The sequence below is a fragment of the Magnolia sinica genome, chromosome 12, assembly GCF_029962835.1.
Source record: "Magnolia sinica isolate HGM2019 chromosome 12, MsV1, whole genome shotgun sequence".
NCBI lineage: Eukaryota > Viridiplantae > Streptophyta > Magnoliopsida > Magnoliales > Magnoliaceae > Magnolia > Magnolia sinica.
In genome coordinates this window covers 16125468-16141463 of record NC_080584.1, presented here as the reverse complement: position 1 = coordinate 16141463, position 15996 = coordinate 16125468, and the positions used below count along the sequence as shown (strand labels likewise).

The window sequence follows — 15996 nt, the reverse complement described above, 5'->3', positions numbered from 1 at the left end:
TTGGATGTATTTCGGAATTGCAGTGTATTTTACACTTTTTTAGCATTAATTACATGCTACATGAATTTGTGATGGAAGGGATGCTGTATGACATTGACAACAGCAATTTTTGGTATGGAAAACGAGATGGACTCTGTGGGGCCCGCCATAATGTATATGTTTTATCCACGCCATCCATTCATTTGGCTAGATCATTCTAGGGTATGCCTAAAAAAATGAGATAGATCCAAAGGCACTATGGGAAGAATATTTAAATGGTTAGCATTCAATCTCCAGTATTTTATGTAGTGTGGTGCACTTGATCTTTGAATCTGCCTCATTTTTGGGCCCATGCCCCAAAATGATCTGTACTAATTAATGGATAGAGTGGATATAACACACATATCATGGTGGGGCCCACCAAGCTTTGGCTTCAAATTATCATGAAATCTGATCCGGGGCAACTCCTCTGCATTTTCAAACACATGTGGTGTTGTTTGATGTATGCATTTTATGCTGATTTGAGAGAAATTACATGAAAATACATGTAATTACATCAAACCAAACGGGCCCTTAGTGATCCACTTTTCAATGTACCACGTGCAAGATGTGCCACCCCCATCTTCAAACGGCAACATGCGCCATATGTGCTATTGAGCAACATGCGCCACATGCGCTATTGAGCAACATGCGCCACATGCCTAAGCTGTCAATGGGCCCGGCCTGGGCCTATGTGCGACATACGCAACATGTGCCATTGACCACCTTCCAACTGCCCATGTACAATAAAGTGCCTCCAATGTGCCATGTTCCACAATCCATCCTAAAGCACTATACACATGCCAATGTGTCACGTGTACGAGATATATAGGACCATAGGTACTCATCTTCAATTGTGTCAATGTGCCATTGTGCCCCACCCACCAATGTGCCACATGCGCAACATGTGCCATGTACAATCCCTCATCTTCAAGCACCCCACGTATGCAAATGTACCACAGGTGCTATTGTGCCATGTGCTGCCATCCATCATTAAGTGCTCCACATGTGCCACACGTGTTAGCATGCCACATGTATAACACGTCCCACCCTCCATCTTCAAGGATCCCACATGTTGCAATGTCCCCAGTGTGCCATTGTGTCACGTATGACAATGCGACGCGTGCCCCAATACATTTTCAATGCACATGTGTCACCTTCCATCTTCGAGTAAAACTTTCATGAAAAATCTTTCTTTCTGAACAATAGATTTGGTAATAGAGATTTTTTTTTTTTCAAGAAAATCTTGTTAAAAATCAATAAAGGGAAATGACATTTCATTTCTCACTATTTTCTAGAAATGTTGTTTCCCAAGAAACTGGTGTTTCCCAAGAAACACCATTTTCCTGAAATTTTTTACCCCAAATCCAAATAGGCCATTAAGGAATTTGGAACTTGGTGGCTAGATTTGTTTCATAAACCCTGTTGACTTCTTTCCTAGAAGCAGCAAGCCCCACCATATTTAGGTTAGTACTATCGTTAGTACCTTATTGAAGTGTGCACTTTATGAAGAAATTCTTATCCAGTCATTTCCCATTGACGCATGATGTAAGCTGTCAGCAGCATGATTTGGTTTCGCAAATGGTGTGGATCTGACATGTTGGGCATGTAGGGAATAGGGATCGAAGCCACTAAGCATCCAAGATTTCTTTTAAAATTTTGAACATTGACGAAAGAAATTTTTATTAAAGAAGCAAGAAAGAAAGTTTAGTGATCAGCCTTGGCAGTGATCGGTTCTTCACCTAATCAATTCAAGGGCCACCCTTAAAAAAAAAGCAAAGAAAAAAGGGAAAAAAAATCTGCAACAGCAAGCCAAAAACAGAAGATCACAAAGCAGAAAGGCAAAAAGCAAATGGCCCAGGCCCATTTTGTATCCATAATGGGCTCCTCTCTCTTTTAGACAGCCATAATATCATCATAAGAGCATCCTTGAATATTTGATCTAGCAGGTGCCCAGTCCACAATCATCGAGGTAGTATTGCGATTGACAGTTGATCGATTTAGATTCTCTTTAGAATATGCGGAGTTTCTATTCCACCACATGCCTAGTTCACACAGTAGGGAAGCTTCCTCCAAAGGAGATTCCTTCTCTACCCACTCTTCAACCATTCATCAACCAGAAAAGGGCACCATTAATGGCCCAGTTCACCCTAAACCAATGTAAAAAGTGTTTACTCCCTTTTCCATCTTTAGCCACCGTGTTTAATTTTGCTTTCGGGTCATGTCTTTTCTTTGGTTTGGGGTTGTGCACGAATATGATTAGGAGCTTTTGTATTTATTTTTTTCTTGAACTCTCATTGAATTTGAAGTTAGGAGATTGCCAATGAAGTTTAAAATTTTGGTCTGTTTACTAACATTGTTGATTAAGCACTTATTTATTCATCTCCATTTTTAGTGTTTGTTTGGTTATTGCCAAGTTGATGTAAACATTTGGATTTTGGATCCAAAACTATCACAGCATCGCTCGTCACTGCAGATCAACTTGATGATCAGTGTCCAGCACTCCGTGACATTGGATACAATTTATTTATGTTGTCATGTATACTGTTTAACTTGTGTGATTGCGTGTATCCGCAGGGATTATTCTCACTTCAAAAAAGAGGTGGGGACACCCCGTGTGTTCAAGAAAAAATGTATATTGTTTAACTTGTGTGAACTATTTAGTAGTAGATGATATAAACTTATGCATATGGCCTACATCATAACATACTTGATATTTGTTTTACAATGGATGATACTAATGGACTGGAATGCTATACATGCTCTAAGTTGTGCTCATTTTGATATATGCTGTGGCATGATAGAGCGTCAAACATGCATTGTACTGCAAAATACCCATTATTCATTTTCTTCTTTAAACTTTAAAGTGTTGCCCCTTTTCTAATTTTAATTTCTAAAACATTAAATTGTTGTGCACCTTTCTTGGAGCCAGGTCACCTCCGTTTTACCAATTGAGACCTCTTATACATGTTTGACTTGATTCCAACACATGTATCTTTATGAAGGTGACATAGATTTTCGAGAATGCATATGTGGTTTTGAGAGGTTTTCCATTTAAAACTCAAAAAAAAATAAAATTGTTTGTTTGAAATAACTGTCAAAATGTTACATGAAATTAAGCACAGCTAAAAGAAGGTTTGGGCGAATGGTCTTCACCATAGGTTTGCTCCCTATAGGTGAGGGTTCGATTCCCCTCCTTGGCTTTACCTGATACACGTGGTTGTGGGTGATTGCGTGTATGCGCAGGGATTAGTCTCACTTCAAAAAAGAGGTGGGGACACCCTGTGTCTTCAAAAAAAAAGAAAGAAAAAAAGGGCTGACATAAATACTTTTGCTTTTACAATAAAAAGGCTAATTGATTACTGTTTTTGGTAGGAAAGGTTGGTTTGTTATCATATACTTGAAATGCACGGTAATCACCTCTCTTGATTAAATGCTTTATCTGATCTCTACAACTAATGTCTCAATGAGAGAAGATCATGTATTAAGAAGATTTTTTTCTTTCAAACTTGCCTCTTGCAGATCATTGGACGTGATTCTGCAGAATATTTCCATGATATGATAGAGGAGATGATTAAATGGGGTTTCCAAGAGGGTAAAACACTATTCGGATTTGGCTACGATTTCCGCCAGAGTAACAGGTTTGTATTGCCTCTTTTGATGGTATTTTATTTGGAATTATATGATTTAATGCTTTCTGTAAATATGTTTGAAAGGAACAGAATGATAGACTCTTTGGTGATGAAGTTGATCTTGTTGGTGGGATTGTGTACGATGAACTCATCAGCACCATCTAAGCCTTTCTAATCAGGCCAGCTGATCATCCGACTGAGGCTTAGATATGGTCGATGATTCATTTAAGGGTTCGGATTGAAGGTCAGGACCTAGCCAACCATCCAGATTGAAGATGTAGACCGTGCCAAGGGTCTGAATTGACCGGATTGTGGATCAGGGTTATATCAAAGCCATGATGACAGATCTGGACCAAATCAATGGTCCAATTGGATGATGGGATTTCTAGATCCAATCTGATTGCCCATCCAATCAAGGTTGAAAATTGGTTCTGGTCTGTACTGTGTTGTGTCACTACTGAAACTGAGCCTTATAGGGCTGATACAGGTCAATACTAGCACAACGTTCATGGGCGAAACAGGTTGCTATTGGGCAATATATTTCAGTTTTAGCTGATACTTTAAACCTTGCACCCAATGGTCAATCAAGTGTCTTTAAAAGATAAATGCAAACCACAGAATTTTCGCTATTATAATAATTGTACAGCCCTAATGCACATACTGTTGTTTATAAACTCCATACCATCTTTTATATGCGACAACAGTTTATTAAAAGAAAAGAGAGGACTATATCCATTAAGAATAATAAGAGACACCAACGAACAGGGAATGCTTGGCCATTCCACTCTTAGCCAAGTCATCCGCAATAGCATTAGCATCTCTGGGAGTAATGAAAAAGAGACTAAACAAGGAGCACACATCCCATTAATTTCTTTTAGACTAAAAATCCGCTTTCAAGGAGCCTGAATGGAATCCACTTCGGCAGGAGATGGTGCTCTTAGAGTTCCCTTCTAGGGAACCCATAAAACTCTTCGCCAAAACTCAGACCCACCTTGAGTGCTTCCAACTTTGCATGGTTGGAGTCTCCCACTCTGCAAAGCTCCATTTAGACCCCCATACGATTGGTGTCTATAGAGTCTCGCATTATTTGGAAAATTTTCCTTTTTGGATCCTTATTTTGTCCGTTTTTATTAACAACAGAAACAATTTATGAAAGGTTAAATTTTGGACCAATTGGCTGAGGAATTTTTATGTTTCTTTATATAACCATATTGAGAATCTAATGAGGAAGGTTGCTTATATGCCAAAGAGGGTGCCTCGAAGATATCATTCTGTTGTGGGGAGTAATTTCCATTTTTAGAGCTTTGAATACAATTTATACCTGCTTTTATTATCGTATTAGTACAATGTTTTTACTACAAAAATAAAAAATATAGAAATAATTGAATAATCCAAATATAGTAAGCACAATCAATAAATAAGCTAATCTTTGATGCTTTTGTGAAATGTAAGTACATGTTATAGACATTTAGTTATTGTTTTGTGAAGATGCTTCATCCGCTGTGTCTCCAGCTACCTAAGTTTTTTGTGAACCATCAATCTTGAACATAATTTACATATGCAGACATGTAGGTGGGATTAGCAGAACTTCTTATATTGGGTGAGTGCTAATATAATTAGTGTGATTGCCACAGCGTTCTTTTGTTTGATCTACAACGATCAGATTTCTCCAGTACTACTTGCTTCGCAATAACTGCTATCTATTTAGTTCTGGAGATGGTTTAAATTATTACTATAAAGTTATTGCACTTTATATGCATTGAAATTCTTAAGCCTATTTATTTTTAGAGATCTGAATTTAGTTTTTCTCATGTATAGATTGTCAATTAATTTGCAGATCATTGCAGCAAAAGGTTGTCTAGATATGTTTTTTTTTTTTCCTTTGTTGCAAACTAACATTTCTTTGAACAGTTCTCTACTCGAAATTGAGAATTTCTGAGATATCCCTCTTTGTTTTTTCCTTGCAGGTTTCAGGAAACGTTGGATAGCTTTTCTGCAAAGTTGGAGTCAGTGTACACTGCTTCAGGAGGGAAGAAAATAAATATTATCACTCACTCTATGGGGGGTCTGCTGGTGAAATGCTTCATGGGTCTACATAGTGATGTAAGGATGTATCAGTTACTTCTCCTAACCAGTGAATGCAGTATCTATAGTATCGGCTGATATATCAGCTGATATTATCGGTATCGCACGAGCCCGATACGAAACCCCACCTAAGTTCATGTTTTTGGGATATCGGAGATATTATCACGATGTATTGCACATTGTGATATATTGTCGTTAATCTTCGAAAAAATTGTGATATATTATCGATATGTCCGGTGTATCAACGATATCAATGATAGGAGACCAGAAAAAATAAATTGGAAAAAAAGTTCCTCTTCTTCTTCTCTGTCCTGTTTTTCTGTTCTCCTCTTTTGCTTTTCCTCTCTCTCTCCCTCTATATATGTGTGTGTGCGCGCGCGCGCGCGTGTATATATCTGCAGTCTGCAGCAGTCATTTCGAAATTAAAAAAAAAGGTTGCAAGCCTTTATTACTTCGGCAACGCGTCACCCCATGTTAGGCAAAGGGGTCAGCGACTCAGGTGGGCCCCACCTTGATGTTTATGTGAATTCCAATCCATTCACCCAGGTGTGTCACCCCATTTTAGGCTCAGCGCCCAAAACTCTGCCCCATTCACGATTTAGGTGGACCACATGATTGGAAACAGTGTATCGGCAATGCTCACCCTCAAAATTATTTCCCTTGGTGTGGCCCACGTGAATCATGGATGAGCCTGATTTTTGGGCTCCATTTCTAAAATTTATTGTGGCATCTAATAGTTGGAGTGGATTTTATATAATCATCATGGTGGGCCCTATAAAAATTAATGATGGACGTCTCCTTACCAACTGTTTCCTTTAGTGTGGCCCACCTGAATCACGGGCCAGCCTGATTTTTTGTCCCTGTGCCTAAAGTGAGATTACACTTCTAATGGTCGGAGTGGATTTACCATACTGCATCATGGTGGGCCCCGAAAAAAATGAAGGTGGGCCTCCTTGATTTTAGCTAATATATTTTAAAATTTTACGGACCCCTTGATTTTTCATGGGGTCCATCTTGATGTGTATGTGAGATCCACTTGGACAATTATGAAATCGGATTGCGTACTAAGTTACTCAGTACACTTTTATTGTATTGAGTAAACTCTGTTGGGCCCACTATGAATGTATGTGGTTTATACACGCTGCCCATCCGTTTTTCCAGCTCATTTGAGGGTTGAGCTCAAAATTGAAGCATATCCAAACCTCAAGTTGGTCACACAACAAGAAACGTTGGGAATAATGATTTCCATCGTTGTAGCCTTGCTAGGTCCCACAATAATGTTTATCTGTCATCCAACCTGTTCATAAGATCACATGCATGGATGAAGGAAAAACACAAATATTAGCTTGATCCAAAACTTCTGTGGTCCCCTAGAAATTTTCAACAGTAGAAGTTCAATTCACACAGTTTCTTGTGGTGTGGTCCACTTGAGCTTTGGATATGCTTCATTTTTGGGCTCAACCCCAAAAATTATCTAGTAAAATGGATGGACGAAGTGGATAAAATACATAAATCACAATGGACCCCACAAAGTTTACTCATTACGCTTAGCATGCTGAGTTACTCGATACATTGTCTACTTCCGTCCACTATATGTGCAATCCTATGTTAGGTCCACAGCCAACAAATCAGGTTGATGTGTGATTCAAGTGGGCCACACCAAAGGAAACAATTGGTGGAGAGACGCCCACCCTTGATTTTTACAGGGCCCATTGTGATGATTATATGATGAAATTCACTCCAACCTTTAGATGCCACAACAAAATTTAGACATGGGGCCCAAAAATCATGCCTATCCGTGATTTAGGTGGGCCACACCAAGGGCAATAGTTTGGAGGGATAGCATTGCCATGTACACTATTTCCAATCGTGTGGTCCATCTAAATTATGGATGGGGCTGATTTTATTAGCCCTGGTCCTAAAATGGGGTGACACATCTGGTAGTCGGAGAGGATTTCACGTAAACATCATGGTGGGGTCCACTTGAGCCGTCGGGATCCCTATTATTTATTTAAAGGCATGCACAAATTGTACATGTGAATGCTTGCACTCAGAAATTATATGCATGTCATGTATTAACTCAAATTAAATCAATTAATTGTGGAACCACTTATGGTCCCAAGATTGTTTGAATGATCCTGACCTTTCATTCGTGGACACTTGTCTATTGAAATAGGACCATTGGATATTTTTCGTTCTTAACTGTCCAAGAATCTCATTGTCTTATGCGGAAATAGACTTGATTTTTGGGTTAGGAGACATAAAATGGACACCTTAATTTCAATTGGTTGTACGCCACGTGTGCAATTTTTAAAAATAATTAATCGATTGTGTTTTCATACATGTCTTCTATGATTTATAAATTATATTAGTTGATTTTGAATATAGTTGCATCACTTTGTAATCTTTTGATTTCTAAGTGTGCAATGATGTCTTTTTGGGCATCCCTTGAAGTGTCATTAAAAAATTTGACCAATTTCCTAGTGTTTCCCAAAAACAGCGACACATTACGTGATACATCTGATATTTCCCATGTGATAACTGATATGTTTTCATATCCCAAGGGTGCGATGCATCCATTGATATTGATGCTGAAAACATTGCTCCTAACCCTTGTTTTTTGGAGCATCCATTTGCGCTTCTGTTCTGTACCATGCTTGTGTAGGCACTTGCACATTCATTATTTAAATCATGTAATTTTCATTCCACATTCTTTGTTCCTCTGTAGGTTTTTGAGAAGTATGTGAAGAGCTGGATTGCAATTGCTGCACCATTTCGGGGTGAGTAATATGCTCATGGTTTATGATCTCTATATTTAGTGATGGATTGTGAAACAATATGAAATGGAAAATGGACACTTAATTGGAATAGTTAATATAAATTGTATGTACTGGGTTTCAGACATTGTCTCGAAATTCTTCAATGTAATTGCCGAGATTTTCTCTCGAGTAATAAAATTATATTAACAAAAATGAGAAGAAAAAGGAGAAGAAAAGAAGGGAGATATGTAAAGAGGCTGATTCTTATATCTCCTTTAATGTTTTTATAATGAATCCCTAAGCATAAAAGATACAATAGGATCATCAATGGAAAAGACACCATCACCATCATCTAAGCCCGATCTCAACTACTTGGGGCTGGCTATTCGATTCCTGTTTTGCCATTCAACTCTATCAGGGTCCATATCCTCCACTATAACAATAATACATACAAGCATGCATGTACGTACACGCACACAATCTCCTAAACTCCCCCTTAAGCTAGAATGCAGATGTCACACATGCCTAGCTAGTACACAATCGTCTGAAGTTAACAAGAAGAGATGACCTCGATGAGAATATCTGCTAATTGATTGTTGGACTACACATACGGAGTATATAGCAATTGGGAAGAAATCTTCTCACACACGAAGTGACAATTAACGTCAAGGGGCTTTGTTCTCTCATGAAATACAAGATTAGATGCACTATGAATAACTGCTTGGTGGTCACAATACAATTGACTTGTGGAACTGGAGTGGTAAAATCAATTCCATTCTACTGTGAAGGTTTTGTGTGCTATGGGAGTCTCTTTAATTGCCCGCATTCCTAAAATTGAAGGGGCTTATGAACTTATGGACTTTCGGTCAGTAAGTCATTTGGAAGCCCCCAATAAAATCTTGGCAAAACTGCTTGCCTCCAAATTATGTCCCGTTCTATCCACGATCTGAAGCTTAGGGGGCCTTTCTTGCTAATAGATAGATTTTGGACTGTACCTTGTTGGCCCATGAGTGTATTGATTCTCGGCACATATCTGAGGAAGGGGGTTTTGTTTGCAAATTAGATATAGAAAAGGCATTTGACCACGTCGATTGGAATTACCTAGACTACATGTTGTGTAAATTTGGTTTTGGTTGGAAATGGAGGGGATGGATTTCAGACCGTCTTTCATCGGCTTCCTTCTCAGTCCTGGTTAATGGCTCTCCTAAAGGCTTCTTTCATGCTTCTAGGGGCCTCAGACAACGGGACCCCCTCTCCCCCCTTTTGTCATAGCACGGATCATCTTAGTCGTATGCTTTTTAAAGGGACCTCCGTAGGTTACTTCAAAGGGTTCAATGTAGCTACTTCCCACCACCCCATCTCCCACATTCAATTCATAGACAAGACTTTGCTATTATGTGAAGCTTTTGAATCTATTGTTTTTAGTTTACGTATGGTCATCAGATGTTTTGAAGCCATTTATGGGCTCAAGGTTAACCTTTGTAAAAGTGAGATGCTGGGCATTAACATGACTAGTGATTCCCTCTCATACCTTGCGGAAATCTTTGGGTGCAAAATTGGATCGTTTCCTTCTAAATACTTGGGCCTTCCTCTCTGCATTGGGAAACCTCCCAAACACCTTTGGGATGTTGTTCTAGAGAGAATGGAAAGGAAACTTGCCCTTTCGAAAAACAAATGCTTATCCTTGGGAGGATGCCTTACTCTTATCAAATTCTGCCTTTCCAACCTCCCTTCCTACTTCCACTCTCTATTCTGATGCCTCAAATCCATTATCCTAAAGATTGAAAAAACTAGAAGAGATTTTCTTTGGAATGGAAGCTCCCCTCATCCCAACTTCATCTCCTTGGTCTAAGGTCTGTAGACCTTACACTCAGGGAGGGGCTGGGATTAGAGTCCTTTTAGATGTTAATTCTGTCCTGCTGGGAAATGGCTTTGGCGTTTCGGACCTAAGGCGGGGTGTAGGTGGAGGGAAGCCATTGCTACTAAGTACAGTGTTGAGGAAGGTGGTTGGTTCACTAAACTTTCCTCCCTTTATAGGGATTCTAGCATTTGGAAAGCTATATTAGGTGTTAGGGAAACCTTTACAGAGGGAGTCTCTTTCAGCTTGGAAGTGATAGATAATATTTTGGCTGAACAAATGGGTTTCAAACAGTCCTCTTGCTGATGCTTTCCTCAATCTGGCCAACATCTCCTCTAACATCTCAATATATACTGCTGATTGTTACTCTTAAGTTGTTCAGGAGCCTGGTGCTCCCCTTGCAGAAGAAACCTTACTAAGATGGAGACTGAAGCCTTACTCACTCTCATTCACCTCTTATAAGGGATTCAACCATCTCCAGACCACGATGATAGCCTAGCCTGGACCCTTTCCTCGTCCGGGAACTTCTCAACAAAGACTTTCTACAGTCGCATCTCAACCTCGTCCTCTCCTCAAGTTCAATCATTCTCCTCCTTCTGGACTTATAAAGCTCCTCGAAAGTTGCTGCATTCACTTGGTTGCTTGCTTGAGGGAGAACGCTGACCACTGACAACTTACAGAGATGTGGAATGATCCTCCCTAATGTCTACCCTCTTTGCCTTAGAGATGCGGATTCTATCTCTCACCTCTTCCTCCTTTGTGCTTTCTCATCAGCCATCTGGATCGATATCTGCTCGAAGTTCTCAGTGGTGTGGGTGATGCCAGGGTGTATCCCCTCGTTCCTGCAGGCCTAGCATAGCCCAGGCCTTGACAAGGACTCCGCTGCTTTTTGGAGACTCTCCGGGTTGGCTTCCTTATGGCTTGGCATAGTGGGGCAGAGGAACCAAGGATGGGAGTCGTTGAGTCGCTCTGGAGAAGCTTGTGCTTTGGGAAGTTTAGAAGGAATGCAACAGCAGGTTGTTTTAAGATAAGTCTAGGCTCTGGAGAAGCTCGTGCTTTGGGAAGTTTAGAAGGAATGCAACAACAGGTTGTTTTAAGATAAGTCTAAGCTCTCGAATGCTTCGCTTCTTAAAATTCAGCAGTCTATTGTTGAATGGTACCAAGTGGTGTAAAGTGTTAAGGTCAATCTGGGGTTATGTTGAATGGTACCAAGTGGTGTAAAGTGTTGAGTTCTCCTCATTCGGATTCGAAGAGATATGGGTGTTGATTTGGTCAGTTCCTTTAGATCTATGGAACGAAGGTTTCTTCTTTGCCGTGGCTGCTCTGCTTGGCACCCTTGTTCAAGTGGACCCCAAAACTCTATCGGGAGGAGATGGGTGTCATCAGGGTGCTGGTGTGTAGGAAGAAGCGGATGCCAGCTCCATCAGCTATCCAGATCCTGACTGAAGAGCCCGTTTTTCATTTTCCTGTTCAAATGGAGCGCAAAAACGATCCGATCCAAAGATGGGGGAATCTATGGAGATCCAGAGAAGGGGCTAAGATTGCCGCTGTTAGTGGAGTGGACGGGGAGATGGAAGATGGTGTACGGATTGCATGCTCCGCTGGAGTACCAAACCTGAAGGGCAGTCTAGCCCGACTTTCCACAGACCTACCATACAAAACGACTGATACTTGGCATGAAAATCACGCTTTCGATCCTCACGTGGAAGATGCAGACGCTATCGTGCAGAACGCCTTACCTTTTATCAGCGTTCCTGACACGTGTCGAGCGACTCTCCCAGAAGAAACTGGTAACAACAAATGGATGGCAGAGATTCCTTCGGATATTAACCGTTGCCACATGGAAAGCTCGTGCGATTCGTGCTAACTTCCTCTTATTCCTTCGAACATATGGAACTTCACTTGACAGATGACATTCATTCACAGACTCCTCGCGCATGTTCAACTCTCACCCCTATTGATCCGAAAGATCTAGACGATCGGTCTCCCACGCTTTAAGCCTCCCTCAATCTCAACCTTCCCACCTGGCCTCCCCCTCTTGCAAATAGGTATGTGAATTGTTTGGGGTCTCTGCCCAATTTCCTCAGGAACATAGACCTCCAGATTCCGCGGCGAGAGACTGACTCGTCTCCCTTCTCCTCCCCCCCAAGGGATTTGGTCCCTACCGAATCTCATTCCGTCGTCTCCATCCCTCCGACTGAATGTGACAGATTGATAATCGGTTTCTCCCCGCGAGCTGCCTTTGATCCCCAGAGCATGGAAGATTCCGTTGTTGTTGCCTTATTTCAGGAAGGAACAGGAGGCCACATAATAGACGCTGAGCCGCTCTAGTTTAGAATGGGCTCCCCATCTCAAGAAACGGAAATGGAGGTTGCGGCCGCGAGATCAGAACCGGCGGCCTCCATACAAAAAAATGGTGGATCAGAGATGCTATGGGCCACATCGGAAGATCCTTAGGCCTCTCTTTCGGGGATCATCCTGATGATTTTTTGGCTCTTTTCCACTGCATCGAAGCTCGTGGCAAGCCTCTGAAATGTCAAAAATCTCCAAGAAAATTTCATGCTAAGCCCATCAGAAATAGAGAGTTGTAGAGCCTCCTAACCAGTCCTGGACATTGTTTGGAGCCCACAAAATGTGTTATCCGTGGTGGTCGTAGGGGAAGATCGGTTCCAAAATGAAAATTCTGTCATGGAACGTTAGAGGCGTGGGATCCAAGAAGAAGCGCTGTCTGATAAAAGATATCACGGGAAGAAGCAAAGCTGACATTATCTGCTTCCAGGAAACCAAATCCCCGTTTTTTCGATTTCTCTTTTGAATACGCTTTGGAAAGTTCGAAATGCTAAATGGGAGGTGTCAAATGCGGTAGGTAGTGCGGGTGAGATTCTTATTGCATGGAATTCGGAGATATTGTCGATGGAACGTAGTCGGATTAGTGAATTCTCGGTTTATGTGGTCCTAAATCAGATTGGATCCAATTTTTCCTTCCTCATTTCTTCGGTCTATGGTCCTAATCATGTTGACGAGAGATCTGATTTTTGGAATATCTCGTGCTGCCAGGGAAATTTTCGACAGTCCGTGGTGTATTGGAGGTGACTTCAATATTACGCGGTATGCGGAGGAGCGTTCTCAGCCTGGTCGAGTTTCTGCTGCGATGCGGTCTTTTTCTCGCTGGATTGATGATCATGAGCTGATAGATATTCCGTTATCCGGCTCCAGATTCACTTGGTCAAATTTGCGTGATTCGCCTTCTCTCGCAAGGTTAGACCGCTTTCTTGTTTCTGCATATTGGACCGAAATTTTTCCGAATGTTTCGCAGACTTCTCTTCCTCGGCCAACGTCTGATCATTCGCCGATTCTTCTCTCTATGGAAGAGGAAAACTGGGGCCCTAAGCCGTTTTGTTTCGATATTTCGTGGATGAAGATTGAAGGTTTCGATAAGTTCATTTCTGACTAGTGGAAGGCGATGAAGGTCGATGGGTTCGCAGGCTTTAGACTAAGTAAAACGTTGAACATGTTAAAGACTAATCTTAAAGCTTGGAAATCAGATTTTCTTCTCAAATGGTAGGCCGAAGCAGATGACATTTTGGGTCAAATCCACTCCATTGATGCTGCTTATGAAGATGATCTGACAGATTGTACATTGTCGTCCAGATGTGCTGAGCTTATTAATGTTTATTCAGCTCGGGTTTTAGAGGAGGAGATCTCTTGGAGACAGAAGGCTAGGGGTAAATGGATAAAGGAAGGCGATAAAAACACTCGCTATTTTCATGCTATTGCGAGTGCTCGGGCAAATGTTACTAAGATAAACTGTCTTTCAATAAATGGGGAGCGCACAGAAGACAAGCAGATGATTTCTGATGAGGCCATCTCTTTTTTCTCCAATCTTCTCAAGTCAGATACCCATCACAGGCCTACCTTCGATTTTCTGCCCATGGATCGGATCTCTGAGTTGGATGCTGCCTCCCTGGAAGCTGGCTTCCTCCCTGATGAGGTCAAACTCGCTATCCAGTCACTGTCAAGGGACAAAGCCCCGGGCCCATATGGATTTCCTATCTTATTTTTTCAGCATTTCTGGGAGCTGTTGTAGGGGGACATCCTTGATTTCGTTAATGAATTCTATGAAAGAGGCCATTTGTCAAATGCGCTCGGGGCCACTTTCATAGTTCTCATCCCGAAGGTGCAGGGGGCAGACTCTCTCCATAATTTTAGGCCTATCAGTCTTCTCGGGAGTTCGTACAAAATTCTCGCAAAAATTCTCGCCAACCGCCTTCAGGGAGTTATGGACAATATCATTTCCCACCAACAAAGTGCCTTCATCCAGGGTAGACAAATTATCGATAGTGCCCTCATGGCTGCCGAATGTCTGCGCTCTAGCCATATATCCGGGTCAAGAGGAATCTTATGCAAACTCAATCTTGAGAAGGCCTACGATCACGTTGATTGGAATTTCCTCCTATACATGTTAAAACGAATGGGTTTCGGTGATAGATGGTTAAATTGGATCAAGGCTTGTGTCAGCTCAGCTATGTATTCGGTCCTCATCAACGGATCCCCAAAAGGCTACTTCAAAAGTTCTAAAGGCCTTTGTCAAGGAAATCTGCTATCTTCGTTCCTTTTTCTTATTGTGGTCAAGGCTCTATCGTGTATGCTAAGAAACGGCTAGGCGGAAGGTATTATTGGAGGTTTTCAAATAAAAGATATGGAACATCCCATCTCTTATATCCAGTATGCCGACGACACGCTCCTGTTTTGCGAAGCCGACTGGGATAAAGTGGGCAATCTTCGTACAACTATTCGTTGTTTTGAGGCAGTTTCAGGTCTGAAAGTTAATCTCAGCAAGTCGAAGCTAATAGGCGTTAATATTAGCGACTCCGACACTCGCCGTTTTGCTGATTTTTTTGGTTGTACCCCTGACAGTCTCCCTACAAATTTTGTCAGCCTCCCCCTATGTATTGGCAAGCCCCCGATGGTATTTTGGGACAAAATCATTGATCGTTTTGAGTTCTACCTCGTGAGGTGGAAATGCGGATATCTCTCGCCAGGGGGCTGGCTCACATTGATAAAAGCGGCGCTCTCAAATCTGCCCTTATATTTCATGTCCCTTTTTAAATGCCCCGCAAAGATTCTACATACCCTAGAGAAGCTCAGACGGGACTTCCTGTGGCACGGTAGTGAGGATCAAAAAAAATTCCATTTGGTTGCCTGGACAGATGTTTGCAAACACTATTAGGACGGAGGCGTTGGAATTAGAAATCTCAAAGCTATGAATCGCGCCCTCCTAGGCAAATGGTGGTGGAGACTTGGAGTAGAAGAAGAAACCCTATGGAATAGGTTGATCAAGTGTAAATACGAGAAATCGGCTCAAGGTTGGTGGACAAAGGGGGTGTCTAAGAGTAGCGTTTTTGCTGTTTGGAGAGGAATTATATCTTATCATAGAGAGGTACAAACTCATTGCCATTTCTCCATGGGGAAAGGGGACAAAATTCGGTTTTGGGAGGACATTTGGGTGGGCTCCCAGGCGCTAAAAGAGGAATTTCCAGATATGTACAGGTTAGCCCCAAATCCGTCTATAACAGTGGCCGATTGTTACTCTATTCAAGGAAATGCCGTGGTCTGGGTTCCCCTCTGCAGAAGAAATCTTCAT

General features: G+C 41.5%; 1 protein-coding gene across 1 annotated transcript in view; it reads left to right on the top strand.

Annotated features, from left to right (window-relative positions):
- The window catches only part of LOC131221012 (lecithin-cholesterol acyltransferase-like 4), a 43728-nt gene that overhangs the window by 12071 nt on the left and 15661 nt on the right, over nucleotides 1-15996 (top strand). The window contains exons 3-5 of the mRNA XM_058216066.1: nucleotides 3541-3659; nucleotides 5618-5753; nucleotides 8464-8515. Coding sequence (XP_058072049.1) covers nucleotides 3541-3659; nucleotides 5618-5753; nucleotides 8464-8515 — 307 coding nt within the window. The remainder of the gene's footprint in view (nucleotides 1-3540; nucleotides 3660-5617; nucleotides 5754-8463; nucleotides 8516-15996) is intronic.